Source organism: Pelobates fuscus, chromosome 9 (genome assembly GCF_036172605.1).
Source record: "Pelobates fuscus isolate aPelFus1 chromosome 9, aPelFus1.pri, whole genome shotgun sequence".
In the NCBI taxonomy this organism is placed as follows: Eukaryota; Metazoa; Chordata; class Amphibia; order Anura; family Pelobatidae; genus Pelobates; species Pelobates fuscus.
In genome coordinates, this window is record NC_086325.1 from 166,424,175 (window position 1) to 166,451,222 (window position 27,048).

At 43.0% G+C, this 27,048-nt stretch overlaps 2 protein-coding genes across 2 annotated transcripts; one reads left to right on the top strand and one right to left on the bottom strand.

Moving 5' to 3' along the window:
- Nucleotides 1-2,519: 2,519 nt before the first annotated feature.
- CDC26 (cell division cycle 26) lies at nt 2,520-8,774 on the bottom strand. The gene is made up of 3 exons (XM_063433022.1): nt 8,707-8,774; nt 3,724-3,829; nt 2,520-2,805 (listed from the first exon to the last, which is right to left on the bottom strand). Exons 2-3 carry the CDS (start codon nt 3,802-3,804, stop codon nt 2,635-2,637), a joined length of 252 nt encoding a protein of 83 aa, XP_063289092.1. The 5' UTR covers nt 3,805-3,829; nt 8,707-8,774; the 3' UTR covers nt 2,520-2,634.
- On the top strand, nt 8,761-25,629 carry PRPF4 (pre-mRNA splicing tri-snRNP complex factor PRPF4). Its single transcript, XM_063433021.1, has 14 exons — nt 8,761-8,831; nt 10,587-10,769; nt 10,896-11,082; nt 12,445-12,532; nt 13,359-13,438; nt 14,465-14,558; nt 14,663-14,757; nt 15,272-15,330; nt 15,527-15,650; nt 17,664-17,753; nt 17,833-17,955; nt 22,687-22,794; nt 23,355-23,473; nt 25,240-25,629. Exons 2-14 carry the CDS (start codon nt 10,610-10,612, stop codon nt 25,431-25,433), a joined length of 1,521 nt encoding a protein of 506 aa, XP_063289091.1. The 5' UTR covers nt 8,761-8,831; nt 10,587-10,609; the 3' UTR covers nt 25,434-25,629.
- The last annotated feature ends 1,419 nt before the right edge of the window (nt 25,630-27,048 follow it).

Sequence of the window (27,048 nt, forward strand, 5' to 3'; positions counted from 1 at the left end):
AATGCGGAGGACACCTAGTAGTAGTTACTGGTGTTACAGGTGAACAAATACATTCAGAAGTCAAACTGGAAGACTTGAATATGCTAGTAGAGATTGATAGCATATAAAAGACGAAGATGGTAACTATAGTAAACATACTAGGATTGCTTCTGTCCTGAATTAGCACAGAACCCATCCAGGCTGGCTAATGGCGCTGCCGCAGTTACATCTCCTGCAGCAAAGTGCATTTTCTGTGGATATGGAGTATTTCACAACTTTGTTTCCCTTTAAGAACCATGATCAATACAAAATCACTGAAATGGGCTTGGTTCTTGGAGTTACCCATTAATGCTCTGATAACACGGTTTAAATTTAGACCGTTATGCTGGACAGTTTTTTTACAATTAATACAAACTGAAAAGCAATGTGTTTTGTTTTTTTCCTGTTTGTAGTTTTACATTAAACTATGATCCTGTTTTTAAGAAATATTGGCTTGAACAGACTTGATACAGGCTGCCTCTGATTGGATTTAAAAAGGCACTCAGTGCAATTAACCTTTAAGCGATGAGATTAATGCTGTGTTTGGCGCAGATTGTGAGCCCTCAGGATACACAGAGCAATGAGCTGTTCTCAGAATCAGGATTATCTTGATGTGTGATAGCAGAAACGTGAACTGTTTTCCAGCAATACACAGCCTGCAATGCTCCACTTGCATGTCAGGAAGGGCCGAGCCACAAATATTAACTTGCTCAATTAAATTAGCATAGTGACAATGGGAGCCTGCATGCCGTCTCCTCTTTTTCTATCTTGGCACTGGTAGTGAGTAACTAAATCACAGAGAAATACAAAGTTTGTGCCACAATAGCATTTATTCACTTTGGCTATTTTACGTTACGATCTCTTGGATAAAATTAATGTAGGCAGGGTAACATTATAAATATTTAAAATATTACCGTAATATGCGTGAACTAAATTACTGTAAAAACTTGAAAGTGTTCTTCAGAAAGCTCTGATACATAGTTGAGAGTAGACAAGATTGTGTTGTCCCCTATTCCATGTTTTTCAGCCTTTGTATTTTTATGCCATTAACAACTCCCTCCAGTCTCAGCCAGAGTCTCACTGAGCATGAAAGATACTGCTGCCTGTGTGACATACACAGGGAGAAACTGTGCAGCTTATCTGCTGTGTCTTGGTTCTATATCTCGGGAACAAAAGATTTTTTTATATAGACTGCAGGAGGTGAATCTATACCGTGCACTACATATGGATTACGGTATATTCAAATACTTTAACCCCTTAAGGACCAAGCTTCTGGAATAAAAGGGAATCGTGAAATGTCCCACATGTCATGTGTCCTTAAGGGGTTAAAGGGACGCTATAGTCACCAGAACAACTACAGCTTATTGAATTTGTTCTGGTGAGTAGAAGCATTCCCTTCAGGCCTTTTGCTGTAAACGCTGTCTTTTCAGAGAAAATGCAGTGTTTACATTACAGCCTAGTGATAACTTCACTGGCCACTCCTCAGATGTTTATTAGAGATCCTTCCTGGGTCATGGCTGCCTAAAATGCATCCAAACATTCAGTGTCTCCTCCCTCTGCATGCAGACACTGAACTTTCCTCATTCATTGATTCCATTCATCTCTATGAGGAGATGCTGATTGGCCAGGGCTGTGTTTGAATCGTGCTGCTTCTGCTTCTTTGTCAGTCTCAGCCAATCCTATGGGGAAGCATTGTTATTGGATCAGGCCAGCACTTCTGCTAATGTCAGCAGGCAGGTCAAAAGGAAACAGTGACAACGCCAGCAGCTTCAGGCTTGAATACAAGTAAGATTTACTATATTTAGGGAGGCATGAGGGGACCAGAGGGGCTAAATGGTGGTTTTAACCCTATAGGGTCAGGAATACATGTTTGTGTTCCTGACCATATAGTGCTCCTTTAATGTAAAAGATACACAATTTCTAAAAGACTGGGTCACTTTAACCTAGTACAAGAGAAGATATAGCAAGTGATAACCTCTCCTAGCTTTCTCAAGCGGCTCATTGCAAGCTCTATCAGTGACGTGGCTTTCTATCCTTTGGCCCATCTCCTATTCAGCTGGTAGAGAATTTTGGGTAATGTCGTCCACAACCACACTAAAAGCTAGTCATTACTAGATAACAGCACCTTTAACATGGCTGTGTGTCAAACTTGTGCTACAAGTCCCTTATAAACAACAAAGGTTCAATGACAGCAGCAAAACAATGGCTGAACTGCTGAGAGCTGTGTTGGTTAAGAACACTGGATAAACAGCAAATGCCTGTAATGCACAATGGATGATGCAAAGGCCTTGAGTTCAGGACCCAGCATATAATAAGGCTTCTCATTTCCAGGGTACTACTTTATAACAAACTCTCCACGCAGCCCCAAACAAATAAGATATCGCTATTCATCTGTAGAATATAGTTAAATATTTCTGTGCCAGGGGAAAATATACTGGAATAGATTTGAACTATATATTAAACTAGGAAAAATGTCAGATTTATTAAAAAAAAAAAAAAAAAAAAAAAAATTTAATATATAATATACAAAAACAGGTTACAAAGTTAGTTCACACCAAAAAAAAGTAAAGTGCTTTCATGGACCCAAAGTATGTTTTCGAGGATGTGACCCTCCAGTTAAAACTCAAAGTTCCCAAACTGGGTGGCATGGCTGTTCGGTTTTGGCTGGGGTTTGTACCCGATCCGATCATGAATGGTTTGTTCTCGGCTCTTGGGGTCCGTGCTAAGCGACACTGCCGCCTCTGGTTCACTGGCAGATAAGTCCACCTCTTCGCGTTTTTTCCGGCCCTGCAGAATGGTTGGAATATCAGTAATGCTGGACAGCTGGATCTTAAACTGTGCTCAAAGGAACTATAGACATACATACAAGCTTCTATTCATAATGCTATAGTCACATGAAAATACTAAAATAATAAAAAAAAAAAATTTTTACTTCTTGATTTTCCCCAGGACCAAGGCTCTCAGTGTTGCTACTACTGCTCTGCCTCACAAAATATCATCGTAGATGTGTAGCGGAAGACCTAGGCAATTATCCAATGCAACTCATAGGAAAGCATTGAATGTAATGCCTTTCTACAAGTTCAGCATTTGGTCATATGACTTTCACATTGCTAGTGCACAGGCAGGTCCCTCTAGTGGTTGTAATGAAGACCATCATTAGAGGTATGTGTTGAACCCTGCAATAGAATCACTGTTGTATCTAATTAATATTGCAGGTTACTGCACCCAGTCCATTTCATTGGGATGAAGGGTATGTGTGCATTTATCGGAACACTCCAATGTTAAACAATATACAGCTTTATTATTTGGAGTGTTCCATTAGCCATGTAGATTACCAGGTACCTCCATATACAACAAAATAACGCTGATAACCAAGCTTTTACTCCAGCAGCGAGTCCCCCACCCGTCAGATGAAACTGGCACATGCGTGACAATCAAAGGCGGTAATTTCCCAAGAGAATGGCTCATAGGGATGTAATGAGTCTCACAGCCAGGAGGGCTTCCTTATCCACTTCAACGACTGAGCCAGGAAGCACGAACATTATAGTCAATAAAACCAAATGATATGCATGGTTAATGTCTGATTAATGAAAAGAAATCCTAACACTGAGAGAGAGATATAGATAGATATATATATATGTATAGATCTTATTATCTGGGCACAGTCAGGGACACCTACTGCCCATTTCACCAGACACCGCTCACCTCCAGGTCTTTTCTGATACTCTCAAACTCCTCCAAGTCATCCAGTTTCAGCTCCAGACGAGTGGGTTTCCTGCGCAGCATCTTATGGCCTCAAGCAGAGTGTAAGCTGTTGAGTCAAGGAATAACAACTTAAGGCTGTGACATGTCTTGTAAACATACAATATGTATCCCACTAATCTGATGTGAACCCCAAATGTCAATTATCCCTACTCTTGCTATTACCTCACAATATAAAGCGTACCCCCTCTATTACCTCACAATATACGGCGTACCCCCCTGTTACCTCACAATATACGGCGTACCCCCTCTGTTACCTCACAATATACAGCGTACCCCCTCTGTTACCTCACAATATACGGCGTACCCCCTCTGTTACCTCACAATATACGGCGTACCCCCTCTGTTACCTCACAATATACGGCGTACCCCCTCTGTTACCTCACAATATACGGTGTACCCCCTCTGTTACCTCACAATATACCGCATACCCCCTCTATTACCCCCATAATATACCGCGTACCCCCTCTATTACCCCCATAATATACCGCGTACCCCCTCTATTACCCCCATAATATACCGCGTACGCCCTCTATTACCCCATAATATACAGCGTACCCCCTCTATTACCCCATAATATACAGCGTACCCCCTCTATTACCCCATAATATACAGCGTACCCCCTCTATTACCCCATAATATACAGCGTACCCCCTCTATTACCCCATAATATACAGCGTACCCCCTCTATTAGCCCATAATATACAGCGTACCCCCTCTATTAGCCCATAATATACAGCGTACCCCCTCTATTAGCCCATAATATACAGCGTACCCCCTCTATTAGCCCATAATATACAGCGTACCCCCTCTATTAGCCCATAATATACAGCGTACCCCCTCTATTAGCCCATAATATACAGCGTACCCCCTCTATTAGCCCATAATATACAGCGTACCCCCTCTATTAGCCCATAATATACAGCGTACCCCCTCTATTAGCCCATAATATACAGCGTACCCCCTCTATTACCCCATAATATACCGCGTAACCCCTCTATTACCCCATAATATACCGCGTACCCCCTCTATTACCCCATAATATACGGCGTACCCCCTCTATTAGCCCATAATATACGGCGTACCCCCTCTATTAGCCCATAATATACAGCGTACCCCCTCTATTACCCCATAATATACAGCGTACCCCCTCTATTAGCCCATAATATACAGCGTACCCCCTCTATTAGCCCATAATATACAGCGTACCCCCTCTATTAGCCCATAATATACAGCGTACCCCCTCTATTAGCCCATAATATACAGCGTACCCCTCTATTACCCCATAATATACGGCGTACCCCCTCTATTACCCCATAATATACCGCGTACCCCCTCTATTACCCCATAATATACAGCGTACCCCCTCTATAACCCCATAATATACAGCGTACCCCCTCTATTACCCCATAATATACCGCGTACCCCCTCTATTACCCCATAATATACAGCGTACCCCCTCTATTACCCCATAATATACAGCGTACCCCCTCTATTACCCCATAATATACCGCGTACCCCCTCTATTACCCCATAATATACAGCGTACCCCCTCTATTACCCCATAATATACAGCGTACCCCCTCTATTACCCCATAATATACGGCGTCCCCCCTCTATTACCCCATAATATACCGCGTACCCCCTCTATTACCCCATAATATACAGCGTACCCCCTCTATTACCCCATAATATACCGCGTACCCCCTCTATTACCCCATAATATACAGCGTACCCCCTCTATTACCCCATAATATACCGCGTACCCCCTCTATTACCCCATAATATACCGCGTACCCCCTCTATTACCCCATAATATACAGCGTACCCCCTCTATTACCCCATAATATACCGCGTACCCCCTCTATTACCCCATAATATACAGCGTACCCCCTCTATTACCCCATAATATACCGCGTACCCCCTCTATTACCCCATAATATACCGCGTACCCCCTCTATTACCCCATAATATACGGCGTACCCCTCTATTACCCCATAATATACAGCGTACCCCCTCTATTACCCCATAATATACCGCGTACCCCCTCTATTACCCCATAATATACAGCGTACCCCCTCTATTACCCCATAATATACCGCGTACCCCCTCTATTACCCCATAATATACCGCGTACCCCCTCTATTACCCCATAATATACAGCGTACCCCCTCTATTACCCCATAATATACAGCGTACCCCCTCTATTACCCCATAATATACGGCGTCCCCCCTCTATTACCCCATAATATACCGCGTACCCCCTCTATTACCCCATAATATACCGCGTACCCCCTCTATTACCCCATAATATACAGCGTACCCCCTCTATTACCCCATAATATACCGCGTACCCCCTCTATTACCCCATAATATACCGCGTACCCCCTCTATTACCCCATAATATACCGCGTACCCCCTCTATTACCCCATAATATACAGCGTACCCCCTCTATTACCCCATAATATACAGCGTACCCCCTCTATTACCCCATAATATACCGCGTGCCCCCTCTATTACCCCATAATATACAGCGCACCCCCTCTATTACCCCATAATATACAGCGTACCCCCTCTATTACCCCATAATATACAGCGTACCCCCTCTATTACCCCATAATATACAGCGTACCCCCTCTATTACCCCATAATATACCGCGTGCCCCCTCTATTACCCCATAATATACCGCGTGCCCCCTCTATTACCCCATAATATACAGCGTACCCCCTCTATTACCCCATAATATACAGCGTACCCCCTCTATTACCCCATAATATACGGCGTCCCCCCTCTATTACCCCATAATATACCGCGTACCCCCTCTATTACCCCATAATATACAGCGTACCCCCTCTATTACCCCATAATATACCGCGTACCCCCTCTATTACCCCATAATATACAGCGTACCCCCTCTATTACCCCATAATATACCGCGTACCCCCTCTATTACCCCATAATATACCGCGTACCCCCTCTATTACCCCATAATATACAGCGTACCCCCTCTATTACCCCATAATATACCGCGTACCCCCTCTATTACCCCATAATATACCGCGTACCCCCTCTATTACCCCATAATATACGGCGTACCCCTCTATAACCCCATAATATACAGCGTACCCCCTCTATTACCCCATAATATACAGCGTACCCCCTCTATTACCCCATAATATACAGCGTACCCCCTCTATTACCCCATAATATACAGCGTACCCCCTCTATTACCCCATAATATACCGCGTACCCCCTCTATTACCCCATAATATACAGCGTACCCCCTCTATTACCCCATAATATACAGCGTACCCCCTCTATTACCCCATAATATACGGCGTCCCCCCTCTATTACCCCATAATATACCGCGTACCCCCTCTATTACCCCATAATATACCGCGTACCCCCTCTATTACCCCATAATATACAGCGTACCCCCTCTATTACCCCATAATATACCGCGTACCCCCTCTATTACCCCATAATATACCGCGTACCCCCTCTATTACCCCATAATATACCGCGTACCCCCTCTATTACCCCATAATATACCGCGTACCCCCTCTATTACCCCATAATATACAGCGTACCCCCTCTATTACCCCATAATATACAGCGTACCCCCTCTATTACCCCATAATATACCGCGTGCCCCCTCTATTACCCCATAATATACAGCGCACCCCCTCTATTACCCCATAATATACAGCGTACCCCCTCTATTACCCCATAATATACAGCGTACCCCCTCTATTACCCCATAATATACAGCGTACCCCCTCTATTACCCCATAATATACCGCGTGCCCCCTCTATTACCCCATAATATACCGCGTGCCCCCTCTATTACCCCATAATATACCGCGTGCCCCCTCTATTACCCCATAATATACAGCGTACCCCCTCTATTACCCCATAATATACAGCGTACCCCCTCTATTACCCCATAATATACAGCGTACCCCCTCTATTACCCCATAATATACAGCGTACCCCCTCTATTACCCCATAATATACAGCGTACCCCCTCTATTACCCCATAATATACAGCGTACCCCCTCTATTACCCCATAATATACCGCGTACCCCCTCTATTACCCCATAATATACCGCGTACCCCCTCTATTACCCCATAATATACAGCGTACCCCCTCTATTACCCCATAATATACCGCGTACCCCCTCTATTACCCCATAATATACCGCGTACCCCCTCTATTACCCCATAATATACCGCGTACCCCCTCTATTACCCCATAATATACAGCGTACCCCCTCTATTACCCCATAATATACAGCGTACCCCCTCTATTACCCCATAATATACCGCGTGCCCCCTCTATTACCCCATAATATACAGCGCACCCCCTCTATTACCCCATAATATACAGCGTACCCCCTCTATTACCCCATAATATACAGCGTACCCCCTCTATTACCCCATAATATACAGCGTACCCCCTCTATTACCCCATAATATACCGCGTGCCCCCTCTATTACCCCATAATATACCGCGTGCCCCCTCTATTACCCCATAATATACAGCGTACCCCCTCTATTACCCCATAATATACAGCGTACCCCCTCTATTACCCCATAATATACAGCGTACCCCCTCTATTACCCCATAATATACCGCGTACCCCCTCTATTACCCCATAATATACAGCGTACCCCCTCTATTACCCCATAATATACCGCGTACCCCCTCTATTACCCCATAATATACAGCGTACCCCCTCTATTACCCCATAATATACAGCGTACCCCCTCTATTACCCCATAATATACCGCGTACCCCCTCTATTACCCCATAATATACAGCGTACCCCCTCTATTACCCCGTAATATACCGCGTACCCCCTCTATTACCCCATAATATACCGCGTACCCCCATATTTAGGCGGGGTGCTCACACTCACCTCGCTCTGTCACTCCCCTGAGTGGTTACGGCTCTCACTCGGCTCCCAGCATGCAGCGCGGCCCCGTGACCCGGAAGTGCTAGTGAGAGCGAGGCGCATACTTCCGGTTTGAGAGCCGAGTTCCCGTGAGTATCCCCAGCCTGGAGTACTGATACCCCGATATACACCATGTGCCCCCCCCAATATATACCGTGTGCCCCCCTAATATATACCGTGTGCCCCCCCAATATATACCGTGTGCCCCCCTAATATATACCGTGTGCCCCCCCAATATATACCGTGTGCCCCCCCAATATATACCGTGTGCCCCCCTAATATATACCGTGTGCCCCCCTAATATATACCGTGTGCCCCCCCAATATATACCGTGTGCCCCCCCAATATATACCGTGTGCCCCCCTAATATATACCGTGTGCCCCCCTAATATATACCGTGTGCCCCCCTAATATATACCGTGTGCCCCCCTAATATATACCGTGTGCCCCCCCAATATATACCGTGTGCCCCCCTAATATATACCGTGTGCCCCCCCAATATATACCGTGTGCCCCCCTAATATATACCGTGTGCCCCCCTAATATATACCGTGTGCCCCCCCAATATATACCGTGTGCCCCCCCAATATATACCGTGTGCCCCCCCAATATATACCGTGTGCCCCCCCAATATATACCGTGTGCCCCCCTAATATATACCGTGTGCCCCCCCCCATATATACCGTGTGCCCCCCCCATATATACCGTGTGCCCCCCCCCCATATATACCGTGTGCCCCCCCCCCATATATACCGTGTGCCCCCCTAATATATACCGTGTGCCCCCCCAATATATACCGTGTGCCCCCCCTAATATATACCGTGTGCCCCCCCCCATATATACCGTGTGCCCCCCTAATATATACCGTGTGCCCCCCCAATATATACCGTGTGCCCCCCTAATATATACCGTGTGCCCCCCCCCATATATACCGTGTGCCCCCCCTAATATATACCGTGTGCCCCCCCTAATATATACCGTGTGCCCCCCCCAATATATACCGTGTGCCCCCCCTAATATATACCGTGTGCCCCCCCTAATATATACCGTGTGCCCCCCAATATATACCGTGTGCCCCCCTAATATATACCGTGTGCCCCCCCATATATACCGTGTGCCCCCCCTAATATATACCGTGTGCCCCCCCTAATATATACCGTGTGCCCCCCCCAATATATACCGTGTGCTCCCCCCCCAATATATACCGTGTGCCCCCCCCCCCGATATATACCGTGTGCCCCCCCCCCCGATATATACTGTGTGCTCCCCCCCCCCGATATATACTGTGTGCTCCCCCCCCCGATATATACTGTGTGCTCCCCCCCCCGATATATACTGTGTGCTCCCCCCCCCGATATATACTGTGTGCTCCCCCCCGATATATACTGTGTGCTCCCCCCCCCCGATATATACTGTGTGCTCCCCCCCCCCGATATATACTGTGTGCTCCCCCCCCCCGATATATACTGTGTGCTTCCCCCCCCCCCCCCCCCGATATATACTGTGTGCCCCCCGATATAAACTGTGTGGCCCCCCCATGATATATACTGTGTGCCCGCCCCCCGCCAATATATACCGTGTGCCCCCCCCCCAATATACCGTCTGCCCCCCTGATTGACTGAGATACACTAATATATACTGTGTGCCCTTCCCGACTGATATCTCAGTCGGGAAGGGCACACAGTATATATTACTGTGACAATTTTGTCATGTGACCATGCCATTATAATTCACAGTCATCTAGTACCAATAGATTTTGGAAAACTGAAACACATTGTAGCCTTTCACTCATTTCTGTCCCAAGACTCATTTTGTATTTTACTATAACCTGTATTGTTTTATAGAACCTGCTCCTTAAGGCCTAAAGATGTCAGATGATGAGGGAGCCCCTGTGGTGAAGAAATCTCGGATTTTTTATGGAAGTTTGGCAGACAAGGAGAAGGAGCGCCTTTCGAAAGGAGAGTCTTCGTTGGGGAAAGCAGCAGTGAAAGCAGGAATTGAAGCTGGACACATCAATGTAGGTGGGGGTAAGTTGTAGAGTAGGTAAACTTTGTTCTGAGGGTCTTCAAATCTGTTGGGTGAAGGTTCTTGGCATGGGGAATGTGCTTTTCCTTTCTGATCTCAGTATAGTTTTGTTTTTGTTCGTCCTGTAGGGGAATCTTTTGACCTTGAAGAACATATCAGTGAGCGGCAAGCAGAGGTTCTTGCAGAGTTTGAGCGCAGGAAGCGGGCACGCCAAATTAATGTCTCCACCGATGATGCTGAGGTGAAGGCATGCCTGAGAGCTCTTGGAGAGCCAATCACACTTTTTGGGGAAGGACCTGCAGAAAGGAGAGAGCGGTAAGTTTGCTCAGACACAAGTAGGCTGCAGAGAAGAGAGCTGTAAGTTTTCTAAGAGTCATGCATGGCAGACAAGAGAGAGCGGTATCTTGGCTAAGTGGCATGCACAGGGCACAGAGGAGAGGGCGGTAAGTTGACACGGGCTGGGAGGTGAGAGGGCGGTAAGTTGACACGGGCTGGGAGGTGAGAGGGCGGTAAGTTGAGATGGGCTGGGAGGAGAGCGAGCGGTAAGTTGAGACTGGCTGGGAGGAGAGAGAGCGGCAAGTTGAGATGAGCTGGGAGGAGAGAGCGGCAAGTTGAGATGAGCTGGGAGGAGAGAGTGGTAAGTTGAGATGAGCTGGGAGGAGAGAGAGCGGCAAGTTGGGACGAGCTGGGAGGAGTGAGCAGTATCTTGGTTAAGAGACATGTAGTCAGCAGGACGGTAAGAAGAGTTCTCTTTTTTTGGTACCAAAATATTCCTTCATGCATCTATTTCATCATTTTATTATACTGCTCCATTTTGGGGTTGTTTTTTTGTATTTTGTTAACAAATTTGCCACTTCCAAAGTATAAAAAAGAGGTGCAAAGGAGCCTTTTGGTTTCAAACTACTTTCTCCACTCCTGTCAGATTGCTGTATGTAACGTGACAGTAAAACCGGTTTCACTATCTTCCTTTTGTTTAATGTGTGAAGAAAATCCTTCAAATTGCACGTCTTATTTCCCTGCTAATGTTACACATATGACTTATTTTGAGTTTGTACTTTTGTAATAAATGGTAAAATCACAAGGGGGGAGGGGGTGGTGGAGCAAAAAATCCAATAGAGAAATAAAGTGTCTGAAAATAATTGATTATTTTGGCACACTTGTTTGTTTATGTTATTTATAAAATATTTTACCAGAAAGGATGTTAAAAGGCGCAGATGTATAAAGAGTGGAGTAACCGTTTATTCATAAGAAAAATGGTTCATGCAGCCAGAACTAGTACAAACTTGTAATGTAATGTGACCGTTTTTATACATGACCCCGATGTATAGACCGGGTAGGGAACCATCGGCATTCCTTGTTGTGGGCTTTGTCAGCGGTATGGGAGTTGTAGTTTGCATGTGGAGTGCCGAAGGTTGCCTACCCTGATATACACCATTTAGTTTTGTTTTTTGTTCAGTATTGTATAATGGTGCATACAAACAGTCTGCCTCACTTCATGTGTTTATGGTGATAATTACCAGCCCCAGCCCGATTCTGCAGCCGTGATATTTTCTATAAGTATTATTTTCATATTGTTTGGTTTACTTGATTCAGTGATTACAGATTCATGCTATCTGTCCGCTGAGCTGAAACGCAGGGAGAATTGTCTCTGTTGATGGTGATGTTTCTTTTTTCCAGTTTACGGAATGTGCTTTCTGTGGTCGGCACTGACGCCTTGAAGAAAACCAAAAAAGATGAAGAAAAGAGCAAAAAATCAAGTGAGGAGGTAGGAATCCACTCACACCATATGCCGACCATATAGCTCATAATTCATAGGTGTATCTGATGCTGCTGTTTTTATTTAGTGATATATATATTTATATATTTATTGCGCCATCAAATTCCGCAGCGCTTTACAATGGCTGGACGAACAGACATGTAGTTATATGTATGGAAACATCCAGCCATTGCACGGAGGTGCTGGCTAAAACCGTGTGTAGGCAATGACCATTACCAATATTTTTACTAAATAGAAAGTCACTATGTGCTATCAGTATAAATAAAAAGGGAATAATACAAATTCAGCTGCTGCTTACAAAATAGGAGACCCACTCCCTATTTATTAAACCACAAATACATTTGTATGGTGCTCTTCTATGTATCAAAACAAGAATTCAAATGAATAAATTACAATTCGGATTAAAACATATGCTGGTTGTGCTTCCTTTTTTTTCCATAAATTCTTGCCAGACTTTAATATCTCAGTGGAGATTGTCTCTGCTTTCGGTTCAAGCTCCTACACTCTCCATGAAACTTGCCTTGCAAATGTTTATCAATTGCAGTGGGCATAGAAACAATACCGACTGTCTCAATGGCTTGCCCTGAATTCTCATTAATATATTCTCCCTATAAGTTCCCATTTAATAGAAACGAGTGTGATCCTTAAAGGGGCATCACTTAGACATCAGCAATAGACGATTACTTCTGGGGAGTAGAAAATAAGAGTATATGGTCCTGAAAGATACGGGAACCTGTCAGTCTCCTCCTGAGTCTGTGATAGCGGCAGCCTTGTTTGTGTAACGTGCAAATTTGTTTTTCTTTTGTTTCTTCAGTATCAGCAGACTTGGTACCATGAGGGTCCAAACTCACTTAAAACAGCCCGGTTGTGGATTGCACGCTACTCCCTCCCTCGGTAGGTACACACCAGTATTCTAGGAGCAATGATTGTGTCCCTCTGGGCTTACCAGTTAGAATATACAATGCAATCATTTCATGACCTAGATGTTTTAGAGGGCACCATTGCTCGTACTGATGGCCCTAGTTGTGCATTATGAAAAAGATGCATTAATAATGTTGTTCAAAGCCAATAAAGAAAAAAGAGCAATTGTGCTCTGCGACAATAAGAACTGATCAGTTTTCAGCCATTGGTGCTCTGACTATGCGTGTAAGTGATGCCACAGTCACTTGTGTGCATGATAGACCTTGTCACGTTACTGTGGTGATTATTTAAGCATGTGCACTATTGCCTGATTACATTGAATTCACTGCTACTGTACATGGTAAAGTCAGCAAGTCTCCAGCTGCCTCTAATGTGAATTTCGTATTCGAACGGAAGATGGAGCTAGGTCCTGCAGATTTTACTACCAGAATATATTTATTTATTAAACCGCTAACACTATGTATATTGAGCAAGGTAAATTGTCTGGGTGCTTGTAGTGTCCGTGCCCAGACAGGTGAGGGTGTCCACAGGAGCAGTTTGAGGAACTGCTGATATAGACACCTGTTTGCATGTGAACAGGATTAGATTGCAACTTTATCTGTGGTGATTTTAGCCATATTTCTTTTCTTTCAGTGCCGCAGTGAGCCTTTTATGCAGTATGCAAAATGTAGGCCACAATAACCGTACTGTACATGTACTGTACGGCATGGCTGTTTCCCAGTTGAGTCTGCAATACTGTTACGCTACTTATTAAAGCTGACAAACCGATCCATGGGAGAGAACGCAGAGGTTATAGGAAGGCGCCCTGTTTGTATGATGATGATTTGGTCGTCCTCTTCCATCGTTAGATAGGGCTGTTCCCCCAACATTACCGCTGTTCTCATGGGGTAGAGCAAAAGTGTTGGAGCAGTTATGGCTGTGGGTTTTAAATGGTGGCTTTCACACCAATATAAAGTATTTAACAAAAGAAATGACTAGGCGCCTTTATACTGATTACAGCGCACTGAAACGTATAGAAGCTGCACGAGAATATCGGAGTATCCCAGAATCCACCAGGACTTCTCAAAAACAAGAGCTCCAGAAATCATTGGGGGTGAGTGAACCGAATATAGAGAGCCTGTGCTGGGCTTATATTGTGCTCTCCACCCAAAGTGTAATGATACTGATACCTCTCCATGTTCATTCCCTTCTTTCCAGTCATTAAATAATTTCTGCAGTCAGATTGGAGATGACCGTCCCCTTTCCTTCTGCCATTTCAGCCCCAACTCCAAACTTCTTGTCACAGCATGCTGGTAAGTACCGGGAATACGTGTCCTATATCTGAGGACATTATTATTCTCCATGTTTTAGGATTGATTTCTTTAAAGAATCTGATCACCCACATTGCCATCTCAATGGTTCCATGTTTTAGAAGTAATTAAAGAGACAGACCACAGACTTGAAGGAGTTGACTTGTTGTCCCCTTTTTTCACTCAAGTGTAAATAGCGCATTAAATCTGCGCCATCTGCCTAGATATGAAATCACTAAATGCCCAAATAGAACATGAATGGTCCGCCCAACGCTGGGTGTGTAGGAAAGCCTTTGCTTGATTTATTATTGAGCACAGACAGGTGGATAGCTTATCGTTTAGAAGCCTTAGAAGGAATATATCTCTAATATGAGTTTCTGTTAGTCGAATTTCTGGTTTGCGTAGTATAATCTTTTACACGCTTTGTAAAGACTGGAACCGAGGTGGCTCTTAGCTCCCAATGCATGCTCTCTCTAACTCCCAGCAAGTAAACCTTTTTACTTTCTCTATTTTCCAGGAGCGGACTCTGCAAACTGTGGTCTGTACCAGATTGTAACCCAATACGAACATTAAGAGGTAACAGAGTACTAGGTGCTTGTAACAAGATGATTGAAACAGAAACAAATACTGTACTAAATGCATTCATGCTGTATTTAAATCCATTTTTTTGTTGTGCCAGTTATATATTAGTCTCTCCTGTAAAGTATTTCATATAGTATTTCCTGGACCACTAACTTGCTTAATATGTGGTTATATGTCTTTGTGTATTTAGGACACAACACAAATGTGGGGGCAATCGTGTTCCACCCAAAAGCCACGATCTCCGTGGATGAAAAAGATGTGAACTTGGCTTCCTGTGCAGCGGATGGTTCGGTAAAGCTGTGGAACCTGGAGAGGTTAGTATCGTGTCGCTGCATCATTCAACAACTTTAAAAACACACGTTTTTCTGGCACATCTCATCATGCATTTTATCATTTGGTTTATATCTAAAAACAGCTTGCAAAAGCCTCCCCTTCTAGCCTCACCCAGCTCAATGAGAAGTCTTTACAAGGCATTGAGCCATTGCTGCCTCTTGAGTTTATCTCCACCGAGCTAAACAAACCAGGAAGTAACATAATCTGTTGTCTGATTGACAGTCAAGGGAGTGTAACAAGGTTAATTTATAAAAGTGTCAATTTCTATTGAAATCTGCAGTTTTTGTAAAATGAAAGAGAGGATACTTTTCACACAAAGCGTTTAGCAAGCTAAGTGCATTAGGCATCAGCAGTGTCCCATTATAATGCCACGAAGGTTATCTAGAAGTCCTCTTTCTACTTTTAAGTTAAAGTTTTATAATGTTTTTAAATTATCATGAGGGCCCAATGGAAATGTCTAATGCCAGAGACAGTTTAAACCGTAGAGTGTTTTCTCCAGATTCAGCTCACGAGACCTACCTTGAAGGAAAGGTTTAAGCTTGTTTATTTCTTGAGTAAATATTCATCACAGCTTTTCAATGTTAACCATGGTGTATTATTGCATAAGTTCATTTCAAGATGCAGTTTGGGAATGTCTAGAGGGGAATTTAAGTTTATTTGAACAAAGTCAGCGTGGTTTTGGCAGTTTATGTTCACTTGAAGACACTATAGACAGAGCAGATTTGCTATATTTTTGCACAGTCACCCAGGACCAGATGCGTTGTACCCTCTGTGATGTATGTAAAAAGTATCGCCAGTTGGACTTGTAGTACAGACAGCTGGATGTATCAAACCTTCCTGAAGAGCAAAACATTGTTCTGTTTTAAGGAATGATACGAGTGTGTATTTCTAATTTAAGAAGCTCACTGAAGTGTTAGAGGAGGGTTTTTTCTCTTGCCTCAGCTAATTAAGCAGCAAACTTCATCTCGGGGGGTTAATTAGCCAGAAGCTAGAGAATTGGACAGGTTACCCAGGCGAATGATCCTGTTTTGGGTATGAAGCTGACGCTGTCCCACAAGGGCATTTCTCTGGCGGTTCACACGAAGTGTTCATAAGACACGCAGTGTCAGGGCGCCACACCCCAAATAAGTGTGCGGTTTGCCTCACTGCTCAGTAGATATGTGGAAAAACTCCCAGGGGAGCTACTGGGAGGTTTTACTCCTGCCTCGAAGGACTGAGCAATCACAGGCGATAAATGGTATCTGAAGAATCGGCTTAAGTTAAAAGCCACAGGTCTGGAAAAATGTTAGCTTCAGCCATTTGGGGGGGAGGGGGGAAATCTGTAAATATAATGCCACGTGCTAATAACCGTAACCATCCTGCTTAATCACTGAACTTTTGGGAAATATTGATTCAAAGCTTAATTTCCAGGAAATGTTTGCAGGCTATTTGGATTTTGTCTTAATGGTCACTTGTAATACTATACACCCACAATGCACTGGGTACATTTGTATCTGCACAGACGTGCCTATGCATATGTGCTGAAATTCAAAATATTCTGGCTCCGAAATATACAGTGGCCATGGGTTTTGTGATGGTAAACATGCAAACAACTTGTTACCTAGAGAGATAATGTATCGTAAATTCGATTCTATTCACACAATAACAAACTCTCTGCTAGCCAAATCCGTGATCATATTTTCTCTCAAATATTCTAGAATGCTCTCTAGATACAGTTTAGAAGCTGACATGGTGTGAAAGCGGATTATTATAGATTAGAGAATACATCTTTCACAATTAGAAGTTGGAATTAAACGCAGATGCATTGCACATGGAGCAGTGGCTTTCTATGTGTGCAGATTGCTGGATATGTGTCCAGATTTTTGTTTCCTGTAGAGCTGTCCTCTGGTCTCTTCCAGTTAGACTGGGCCGGTGTATATATTGGCTTCATCGTTGGGATTCCTGTAATTGAATCAGTCTGCCACACGCCTCTCATTTTTTATCTTTCATTACAGTGACGAACCTGTGGCAGACATTGAAGGTCATTCAGTCAGGGTGGCAAGAGTGACGTGGCATCCGTCTGGTCGCTTCCTGGGCACCACATGGTAAGGCTTTTGGCTGGAGAAATAGGATTTATGTTAAGTCTTGGTTATTTTGGATTACTGATTCATGTTACTATTCCAGCTATGACCGATCCTGGAGGCTCTGGGACCTGGAAGCCCAAGAAGAAATTTTACATCAGGAAGGACACAGTAAAGGGGTCTACGACATCGCCTTCCACCTGGACGGATCGCTTGCTGGTACTGGGTAAGGATTAACAAAAATGATGCATCACCTCCACTGGAACTTTAGGCTGTTCGGAGAGCTATATTTAAACTGGATTATTTCCCCTCGTTTTGCAGTAACAGAAACTGTACAGTTTAGAGTTCCTTTACAGTGATTCGTTTTTATTTATTTTTAAATTCTTCACAATAATTCTTTTTCAATCTATAGATTGTTTGTTTGTTTTTTATCCCTTTTTTCTGCTTTGTTCTGTATTCACTTTATTTTTCTGTCCTTTTTTAAATCCTGGGATTTGCAGTGAAATTATCCTACGGTCAGGAAAGTATAACATAAATGTCAGCATTTCCTTTTGAAAGCAGAGTCTGTTTATTCGGGTGCCCAATGTGTACAGCGTTCTGAATGCACCCGAATAAAGGAACACTACTTTCAAAGAAAGTGCTGAATTTTATACTTTCCTGAATATATTCTGATTTGGGCAGAACCGGATTCCTTGCTTTTCTTATTTTGAAGTTATACATTGTGCCTTGTGAGAAACAGGAGAGCGTTTATGCTCTGGTATCTGATTATCTGATTGGGCTTTAAGGTTAAATACACCCACTCTTACACAAAATAACAAACAGCAGGGAAAGAGGTAAACTGAAATAGGAGGATTCTATGATTCATAAAATCCTGATTCACTTTAATTTGATCGTCTGACGACACTGGATGTGCCCCCTGGCATCTTATGGTGTCTACGCAGGAGCACCACCTTTATGCAGCTGCCTCTTTAAGTACATTTATTGTGGAAAGAGAAATATATAATATATTAGAAAAAAATAGTCTACTAGTGTCTCTGCTTTCATAGCAGATCCATTTTATCTGTTTCCTCCACGTTAACAATAAACATCCCATTACACACAGCCAGCACCTTAGGGGAGCTGCTATTTAAATTGTGTGGTGCCTTTGGGTTCCTATCGACAGAACTCTACCTTAATGTTACATGGCTGCATAGTGTGTTGTACATGTTACATGGCTGCATAGTGTGTTGTACATGTTACATGGCTGCATAGTGTGTTGTACATGTTACATGGCTGCATAGTGTGTTGTACATGTTACATGGCTGCATAGTGTGTTGTACATGTTACATGGCTGCATAGTGTGTTGTACATGTTACATGGCTGCATAGTGTGTTGTACATGTTACATGGCTGCATAGTGTGTTGTACATGTTACATGGCTGCATAGTGTGTTGTAGTACATGTTACATGGCTGCATAGTGTGTTGTTGTACATGTTACATGGCTGCATAGTGTGTTGTTGTACATGTTACATGGCTGCATAGTGTGTTGTTGTACATGTTACATGGCTGCATAGTGTGTTGTACATGTTACATGGCTGCATAGTGTGTTGTACATGTTACATGGCTGCATAGTGTGTTGTACATGTTACATGGCTGCATAGTGTGTTGTACATGTTACATGGCTGCATAGTGTGTTGTACATGTTACATGGCTGCATAGTGTGTTGTACATGTTACATGGCTGCATAGTGTGTTGTACATGTTACATGGCTGCATAGTGTGTTGTACATGTTACATGGCTGCATAGTGTGTTGTACATGTTACATGGCTGCATAGTGTGTTGTACATGTTACATGGCTGCATAGTGTGTTGTTGTACATGTTACATGGCTGCATAGTGTGTTGTACATGTTACATGGCTGCATAGTGTGTTGTACATGTTACATGGCTGCATAGTGTGTTGTTGTAGTACATGTTACATGGCTGCATAGTGTGTTGTTGTACATGTTACATGGCTGCATAGTGTGTTGTACATGTTACATGGCTGCATAGTGTGTTGTACATGTTACATGGCTGCATAGTGTGTTGTACATGTTACATGGCTGCATAGTGTGTTGTTGTACATGTTACATGGCTGCATAGTGTGTTGTTGTACATGTTACATGGCTGCATAGTGTGTTGTACATGTTACATGGCTGCATAGTGTGTTGTTGTAGTACATGTTACATGGCTGCATAGTGTGTTGTTGTACATGTTACATGGCTGCATAGTGTGTTGTACATGTTACATGGCTGCATAGTGTGTTGTTGTACATGTTACATGGCTGCATAGTGTGTTGTTGTACATGTTACATGGCTGCATAGTGTGTTGTTGTAGTACATGTTACATGGCTGCATTGTTTGTTGTACATGTTACATGGCTGCATAGTGTGTTGTACATGTTACATGGCTGCATAGTGTGTTGTACATGTTACATGGCTGCATAGTGTGTTGTACATGTTACATGGCTGCATAGTGTGTTGTACATGTTACATGGCTGCATAGTGTGTTGTACATGTTACATGGCTGCATAGTGTGTTGTTGTACATGTTACATGGCTGCATAGTGTGTTGTACATGTTACATGGCTGCATAGTGTGTTGTAGTACATGTTACATGGCTGCATAGTGTGTTGTAGTACATGTTACATGGCTGCATAGTGTGTTGTTGTACATGTTACATGGCTGCATAGTGTGTTGTTGTACATGTTACATGGCTGCATAGTGTGTTGTTGTACATGTTACATGGCTGCATAGTGTGTTGTTGTACATGTTACATGGCTGCATAGTGTGTTGTTGTACATGTTACATGGCTGCATAGTGTGTTGTTGTACATGTTACATGGCTGCATAGTGTGTTGTTGTACATGTTACATGGCTGCATAGTGTGTTGTTGTACATGTTACATGGCTGCATAGTGTGTTGTACATGTTACATGGCTGCATAGTGTGTTGTACATGTTACATGGCTGCATAGTGTGTTGTACATGTTACATGGCTGCATAGTGTGTTGTACATGTTACATGGCTGCATAGTGTGTTGTACATGTTACATGGCTGCATAGTGTGTTGTACATGTTACATGGCTGCATAGTGTGTTGTACATGTTACATGGCTGCATAGTGTGTTGTACATGTTACATGGCTGCATAGTGTGTTGTTGTAGTACATGTTACATGGCTGCATAGTGTGTTGTTGTAGTACATGTTACATGGCTGCATAGTGTGTTGTTGTAGTACATGTTACATGGCTGCATAGTGTGTTGTTGTAGTACATGTTACATGGCTGCATAGTGTGTTGTACATGTTACATGGCTGCATAGTGTGTTGTACATGTTACATGGCTGCATAGTGTGTTGTACATGTTACATGGCTGCATAGTGTGTTGTACATGTTACATGGCTGCATAGTGTGTTGTACATGTTACATGGCTGCATAGTGTGTTGTTGTAGTACATGTTACATGGCTGCATAGTGTGTTGTTGTAGTACATGTTACATGGCTGCATAGTGTGTTGTTGTAGTACATGTTACATGGCTGCATAGTGTGTTGTTGTAGTACATGTTACATGGCTGCATAGTGTGTTGTTGTAGTACATGTTACATGGCTGCATAGTGTGTTGTTGTAGTACATGTTACATGGCTGCATAGTGTGTTGTTGTAGTACATGTTACATGGCTGCATAGTGTGTTGTTGTAGTACATGTTACATGGCTGCATAGTGTGTTGTACATGTTACATGGCTGCATAGTGTGTTGTACATGTTACATGGCTGCATAGTGTGTTGTACATGTTACATGGCTGCATTGTGTGTTGTTGTAGTACATGTTACATGGCTGCATAGTGTGTTGTACATGTTACATGGCTGCATAGTGTGTTGTACATGTTACATGGCTGCATAGTGTGTTGTACATGTTACATGGCTGCATTGTGTGTTGTACATGTTACATGGCTGCATTGTGTGTTGTTGTAGTACATGTTACATGGCTGCATTGTGTGTTGTTGTAGTACATGTTACATGGCTGCATTGTGTGTTGTTGTAGTACATGTTACATGGCTGCATTGTGTGTTGTACATGTTACATGGCTGCATTGTGTGTTGTACATGTTACATGGCTGCATAGTGTGTTGTTGTAGTACATGTTACATGGCTGCATTGTGTGTAGTACATGTTACATGGCTGCATTGTTTGTTGTACATGTTACATGGCTGCATAGTGTGTTGTTGTAGTACATGTTACATGGCTGCATTGTTTGTTGTACATGTTACATGGCTGCATAGTGTGATGTTGTTGTAGTACATGTTACATGGCTGCATAGTGTGATGTTGTTGTAGTACATGTTACATGGCTGCATAGTGTGTTGTTGTTGTAGTACATGTTACATGGCTGCATAGTGTGTTGTTGTTGTAGTACATGTTACATGGCTGCATAGTATGTTGTTGTCCATGTTACATGGCTACATAGTGTGTTGTTGTTGTTGTAGTACATGTTACATGGCTGCATAGCGTGTTGTTGTACATGTTACATGGCTGCATAGTGTGTTGTACATGTTACATGGCTGCATAGTGTGTTGTTGTAGTACATGTTACATGGCTGCATTGTGTGTTGTACATGTTGCATGGCTGCATTGTGTGTTGTACATGTTACATGGCTGCATTGTGTGTTGTACATGTTACATGGCTGCATAGTGTGTTGTTGTACATGTTACATGGCTGCATAGTGTGTTGTTGTACATGTTACATGGCTGCATAGTGTGTTGTTGTAGTACATGTTACATGGCTGCATAGTGTGTTGTTGTAGTACATGTTATATGGCTGCATAGTGTGTTGTAGTACATGTTACATGGCTGCATTGTGTGTTGTACATGTTACATGGCTGCATTGTGTGTTGTACATGTTATACATGAGGCATTATGTTTTCTCCTTGATAAATTCCCCTTTCCCCACGTATAGGGGTCTGGATGCCTTTGGGCGAATATGGGATCTACGGACTGGCCGCTGCATCATGTTTTTGGAAGGACACTTAAAAGAAATCTATGGAGTAAACTTTTCACCTAACGGGTAAGACATCCATAAAGGTTTAAGCTCCTTTCTACACAGAGATAGGGGAGAATAAGGGAGTTAAAAAAGATCAAGGACAAGTCTTGCCCAATAAGAAGGTAGGTAGAGGAGAGCAGGGGAATGCCTTGACCAATGAGGAGGTAGAGGAGAGCAGAGGAATACCTTGACCAATGAGAAGATAGATAGAGGAGAGCAGGGGAATACCTTGACCAATGAGAATGTAGTAGATAGAGGAGAGCAGAGGAATACCTTGACCAATGAGAAGGTAGATAGAGGAGAGCAGGGGAATACCTTGACCAATGAGAAGGTAGATAGAGGAGAGCAGGGGAATACCTTGACCAATGAGAAGGTAGATAGAGGAGCGCAGGGGAATACCTTGACCAATGAGAAGGTAGATAGGGGAGCGCAGGGGAATGCCTTGACCAATGAGAAGGTAGATAGAGGAATGCCTTGACCAATAAGGAGGTAGATAGAATAGAAGTATGTTCTGGCCGTTTGGGGATGGTTTGACTTATTTTTGTTTCTAACATCTTTCTTCGTTTCAATGTCTCTTATCCCAGCTATCACGTGGCTACAGGAAGCGGGGACAACACTTGCAAGGTTTGGGATTTACGCCAACGCCGCTGTATCTACACAATTCCTGCACACCAGAACCTGGTCAGCTCCGTCAAGTTTCAGCGTAAGTAAAGATGTGTCCTTCTCTCCTGTGCTCTGACTGAGTACCTCCGCCAAAGTTCCCCTATCATTGGGAAAGAATCGCCCAAGTGTCTATGGCAAATATTTGTAGGGATAACCACAATAGAGGAGTCATCAAGAGTGACATTAAATTCACACCCTGGCGCCTCTATGTCTGGGGGATAACTCGATTAACTTGATGATTTTATTAACACCCAAACAGGGCTCTGTACAATACAAACCCCAAAACATAATGTTCCCCACAAGTGCAGGTGACCGTTCATGCATTCACAGACAAGGATTGCGCTCAATAGTAAACTGTCCAAAATTTTTTCCAATCGGAGGTATGTAGCCTGAGTAATCGTTAAAGAAGCTCTAGCAGGATGTGGCTAATCTCCGGTCTGGTGGCTCCCTGGAAGGTGAATCCCCCTAACTTCTAGAGGGTTTTTTTTGCCCTCCCTCCAATTAGCGCCATTCTTGGTGTCCTGGTTTAGCAACAGTGGTCATGAAAAGTTGTATCGGGTCACCATCTGACCTTAGGCCAAGTGGGAGTTCCAGGTGGTTAGTGTGTATCTCCAGCTGGTGTAGTTTTGACTTTTCCCAGTCAACACGAACAGCTCCCAGGGATGGTAAACAGGCGCTCTGCTGCCTGGAGGTCGATGAGCGGATGGAGGTGGAGGCAAGGGTTTGAAACCGATCTTATAGGGGAGTTACAGAGAGTCATGCACCAGTTGTTAATGCGATCGCAGCGTGCACCATCACAGTATCCATTTAGTTTAGGGGGGGGGGAGGGGTGGTGTGTGTGTGTGTGTGTATGTATGTATATATGTGTGTGTGTGTATATATATATATATATATATACACCATAAACAATACACAAGATCCAGCGCACTCTCCTATCTACTAAACAGCAACTTCAATGTTGACAGATTTTATTAGTTTGTAAAAGTTTTTTTAAAAACGCCTAATCTAGGCAAAAAAATAATAATGGGGATTTAGTTACATTATATGATCATACATTGCATAAGCCTGCCACAACGTCAATGTACCCCATCTTTGGCCGGTCTATTCCTGACATCTAGTGTTCCTTTAAAGGATCACTATAGGGTCAGGAACACAAACATGTATTCCTGACCCTATAGTGTTAAAACCACCATCTAGCCCCCCTGGGCCCCTTATGCCTCCATAAATATAGTAAAAAAATCTTACTGTATTCAAGCCTGAAGCTGTAAATCTGCATGCTGTTTTCCTCATAAAAAAAAAAAAAGCAGTCTGCTGACATCATCAGAAGTGGTAGCCTGATCCAATCACAATGCTTCACCATAGGATTGGCTGAGACTGACAAAGAGGCAGAGCCAGCATGATTCAAACACAGCCCCGGCCAATCAGCATGTCCTCATAGAGATGAATCGAATCAATGAATCTCTATGAGGAAAGTTCAGTGTCTGCATGAAGAGGGAGGAGATACTGAATGTTTGGATGCATTTTAGGCAGCCATGACCCAGGAAGGATCTCTAACAGCCATCTGAGGAGTGGCCAGTGAAGTTATCACTAGGCTGTAATGTAAACACTGCATTTTCTCTGAAAGTGTTTACAGTAAAAAGTCTGACGGTAATGATTCTACTCACCAGAACAAATTCAATAAGCTGTAGTTGGTCTGGTGACTATAGGGTCCCTTTAAGGTTTGATTTTCTGTGCGTAAAAAAGCTTGTGATGATGTTTCAAAGGGTATTGCTTGAAAGGATTTTAACACTTTATGTCCCTACACAGCTACCAACGGGCACTACCTGCTGACTGGTGCTTACGACAACACGGCAAAAGTATGGACGCACCCGCTATGGTCTCCATTGAAGACTTTGGCTGGCCACGAAGGGAAAGTGATGGGACTGGATATTTCTTCTGACGGCGAACTCATTGCTACGTGCTCCTATGACAGAACTTTCAAGCTATGGATGGCAGAATAACATTTTGTGGACAGCACCAAGCCCTATGTTCATTAGAAGAATTTGAAGAATGGGCCCAGAAACGGACAATGTTAATACCCGGCACACAGTCTGTGTCGCTACCCAGTTTACCATGAAAAGAGCCAACATTTTTATTTTTTAACAGTCGATTTGGTATGAGTTATATTAAAAACTTTTTTTTTTCTTAAAACGACTGGAATGAATTTCATGATAAATTAGTTACATTTTAATTTAATGTGGTAAGAATTATCTGATAGCATTTGTATCCTTTATTTTTGTAATATTTCTGGCATTTGATGTGTATAAGTAAGAGATTCCCAGTTACACAGCCTGGCCTTCCATCAATGCAGGGATGAAGTGTGTGCTTGGGAAACCACGTGAGTCCCTGTAATGGCCAATCCTTGACTAGTTCTGGTTAACCAAAGCTGTGTACATCACTCTGTTTTCCCGTTCGCCATTGTGTCAATTCTATTATTTCCTAATAACCAGTGGCTGAACACACAGCTTCTTTCTACAAACTCCTGTGTTTACTCCGTGGCTTGCAGTGTACTGTGAGATCTGTCCCCCGTGAATAGCCATTAGGTTTATGTAATGTATGGCATTCAGGGATTTCTGAAAGACATACACTAACCTGATATCAACAAGGCTCCAGAACAGGGATTCAAAGTGGGACATTTAGATAACATTATATTATTATATATAATATAAAGTCACCGCAAACAGTCTCCGAACACCCCAAACAGACTTCATACCGAGGCTGCATTTTAAAAAAATCCCTTACAAATAATGTCTGTGGAATACTCAGGGAAAACAACGGCTGACACTGGAGGGAGCAATTAACCTTCTTCCCCCCGCACCCCCCCCACAATATTATTTACACTAAAGGGATATGGCAAGTTTTGTAATTACAGAATTTAATAATCAAGCCAGTTTAATAAAAGGCCACTATGAAAGGTGATTTTGCCCAGCCAGACTCTGGAATCTGTAAGTGAAATAATTCCAGGAATTAAAGACAACACGTAATTTACATGTTTTGAAACAAACACAGAAAACGGCAATATCTGTTTCATTTATTTATGGCACACGTGGATGCTGGAGTTAAATATCTATTTGAATTAAATGAGGAATATTTTTTTAAAATCAGATTATGTAGACAACTAGCCATTCAAATCACTTTATTTTCATCCCAGCAGAGATGCATAGCTTCTAGGTTTGACATGACTATGTAACACTGAAGGAATATAACAATATATATAGATAGGTGTGTATATATACACATTGATAATCCAGGGAGTGTATTTTATAAAATTCTCTTCTCTGTATCATGTAAGCTTTTCCTGAGCAGATGATATTAATTACCATATAGCTCCTTCCTGTAGTTCCTGGCACGCTTGCTGGTCATGTTAAAGGGTAACCTAGCACAGTAGACAGATCGTTTTATAACCCGGTAAAATGTAGGAGCAATGTCTCACATCCTGATCAGTCTTTATGTGGAAGGCTTTTAGAGACTGATAGAAATCTTGTCCAGGGACGAGCCATGGTGATACGTATCCGAGTACGCTCTGCAACATGGCTGAAATCAGGCATTTCAATTTACATCCCAATAATTCTGTTT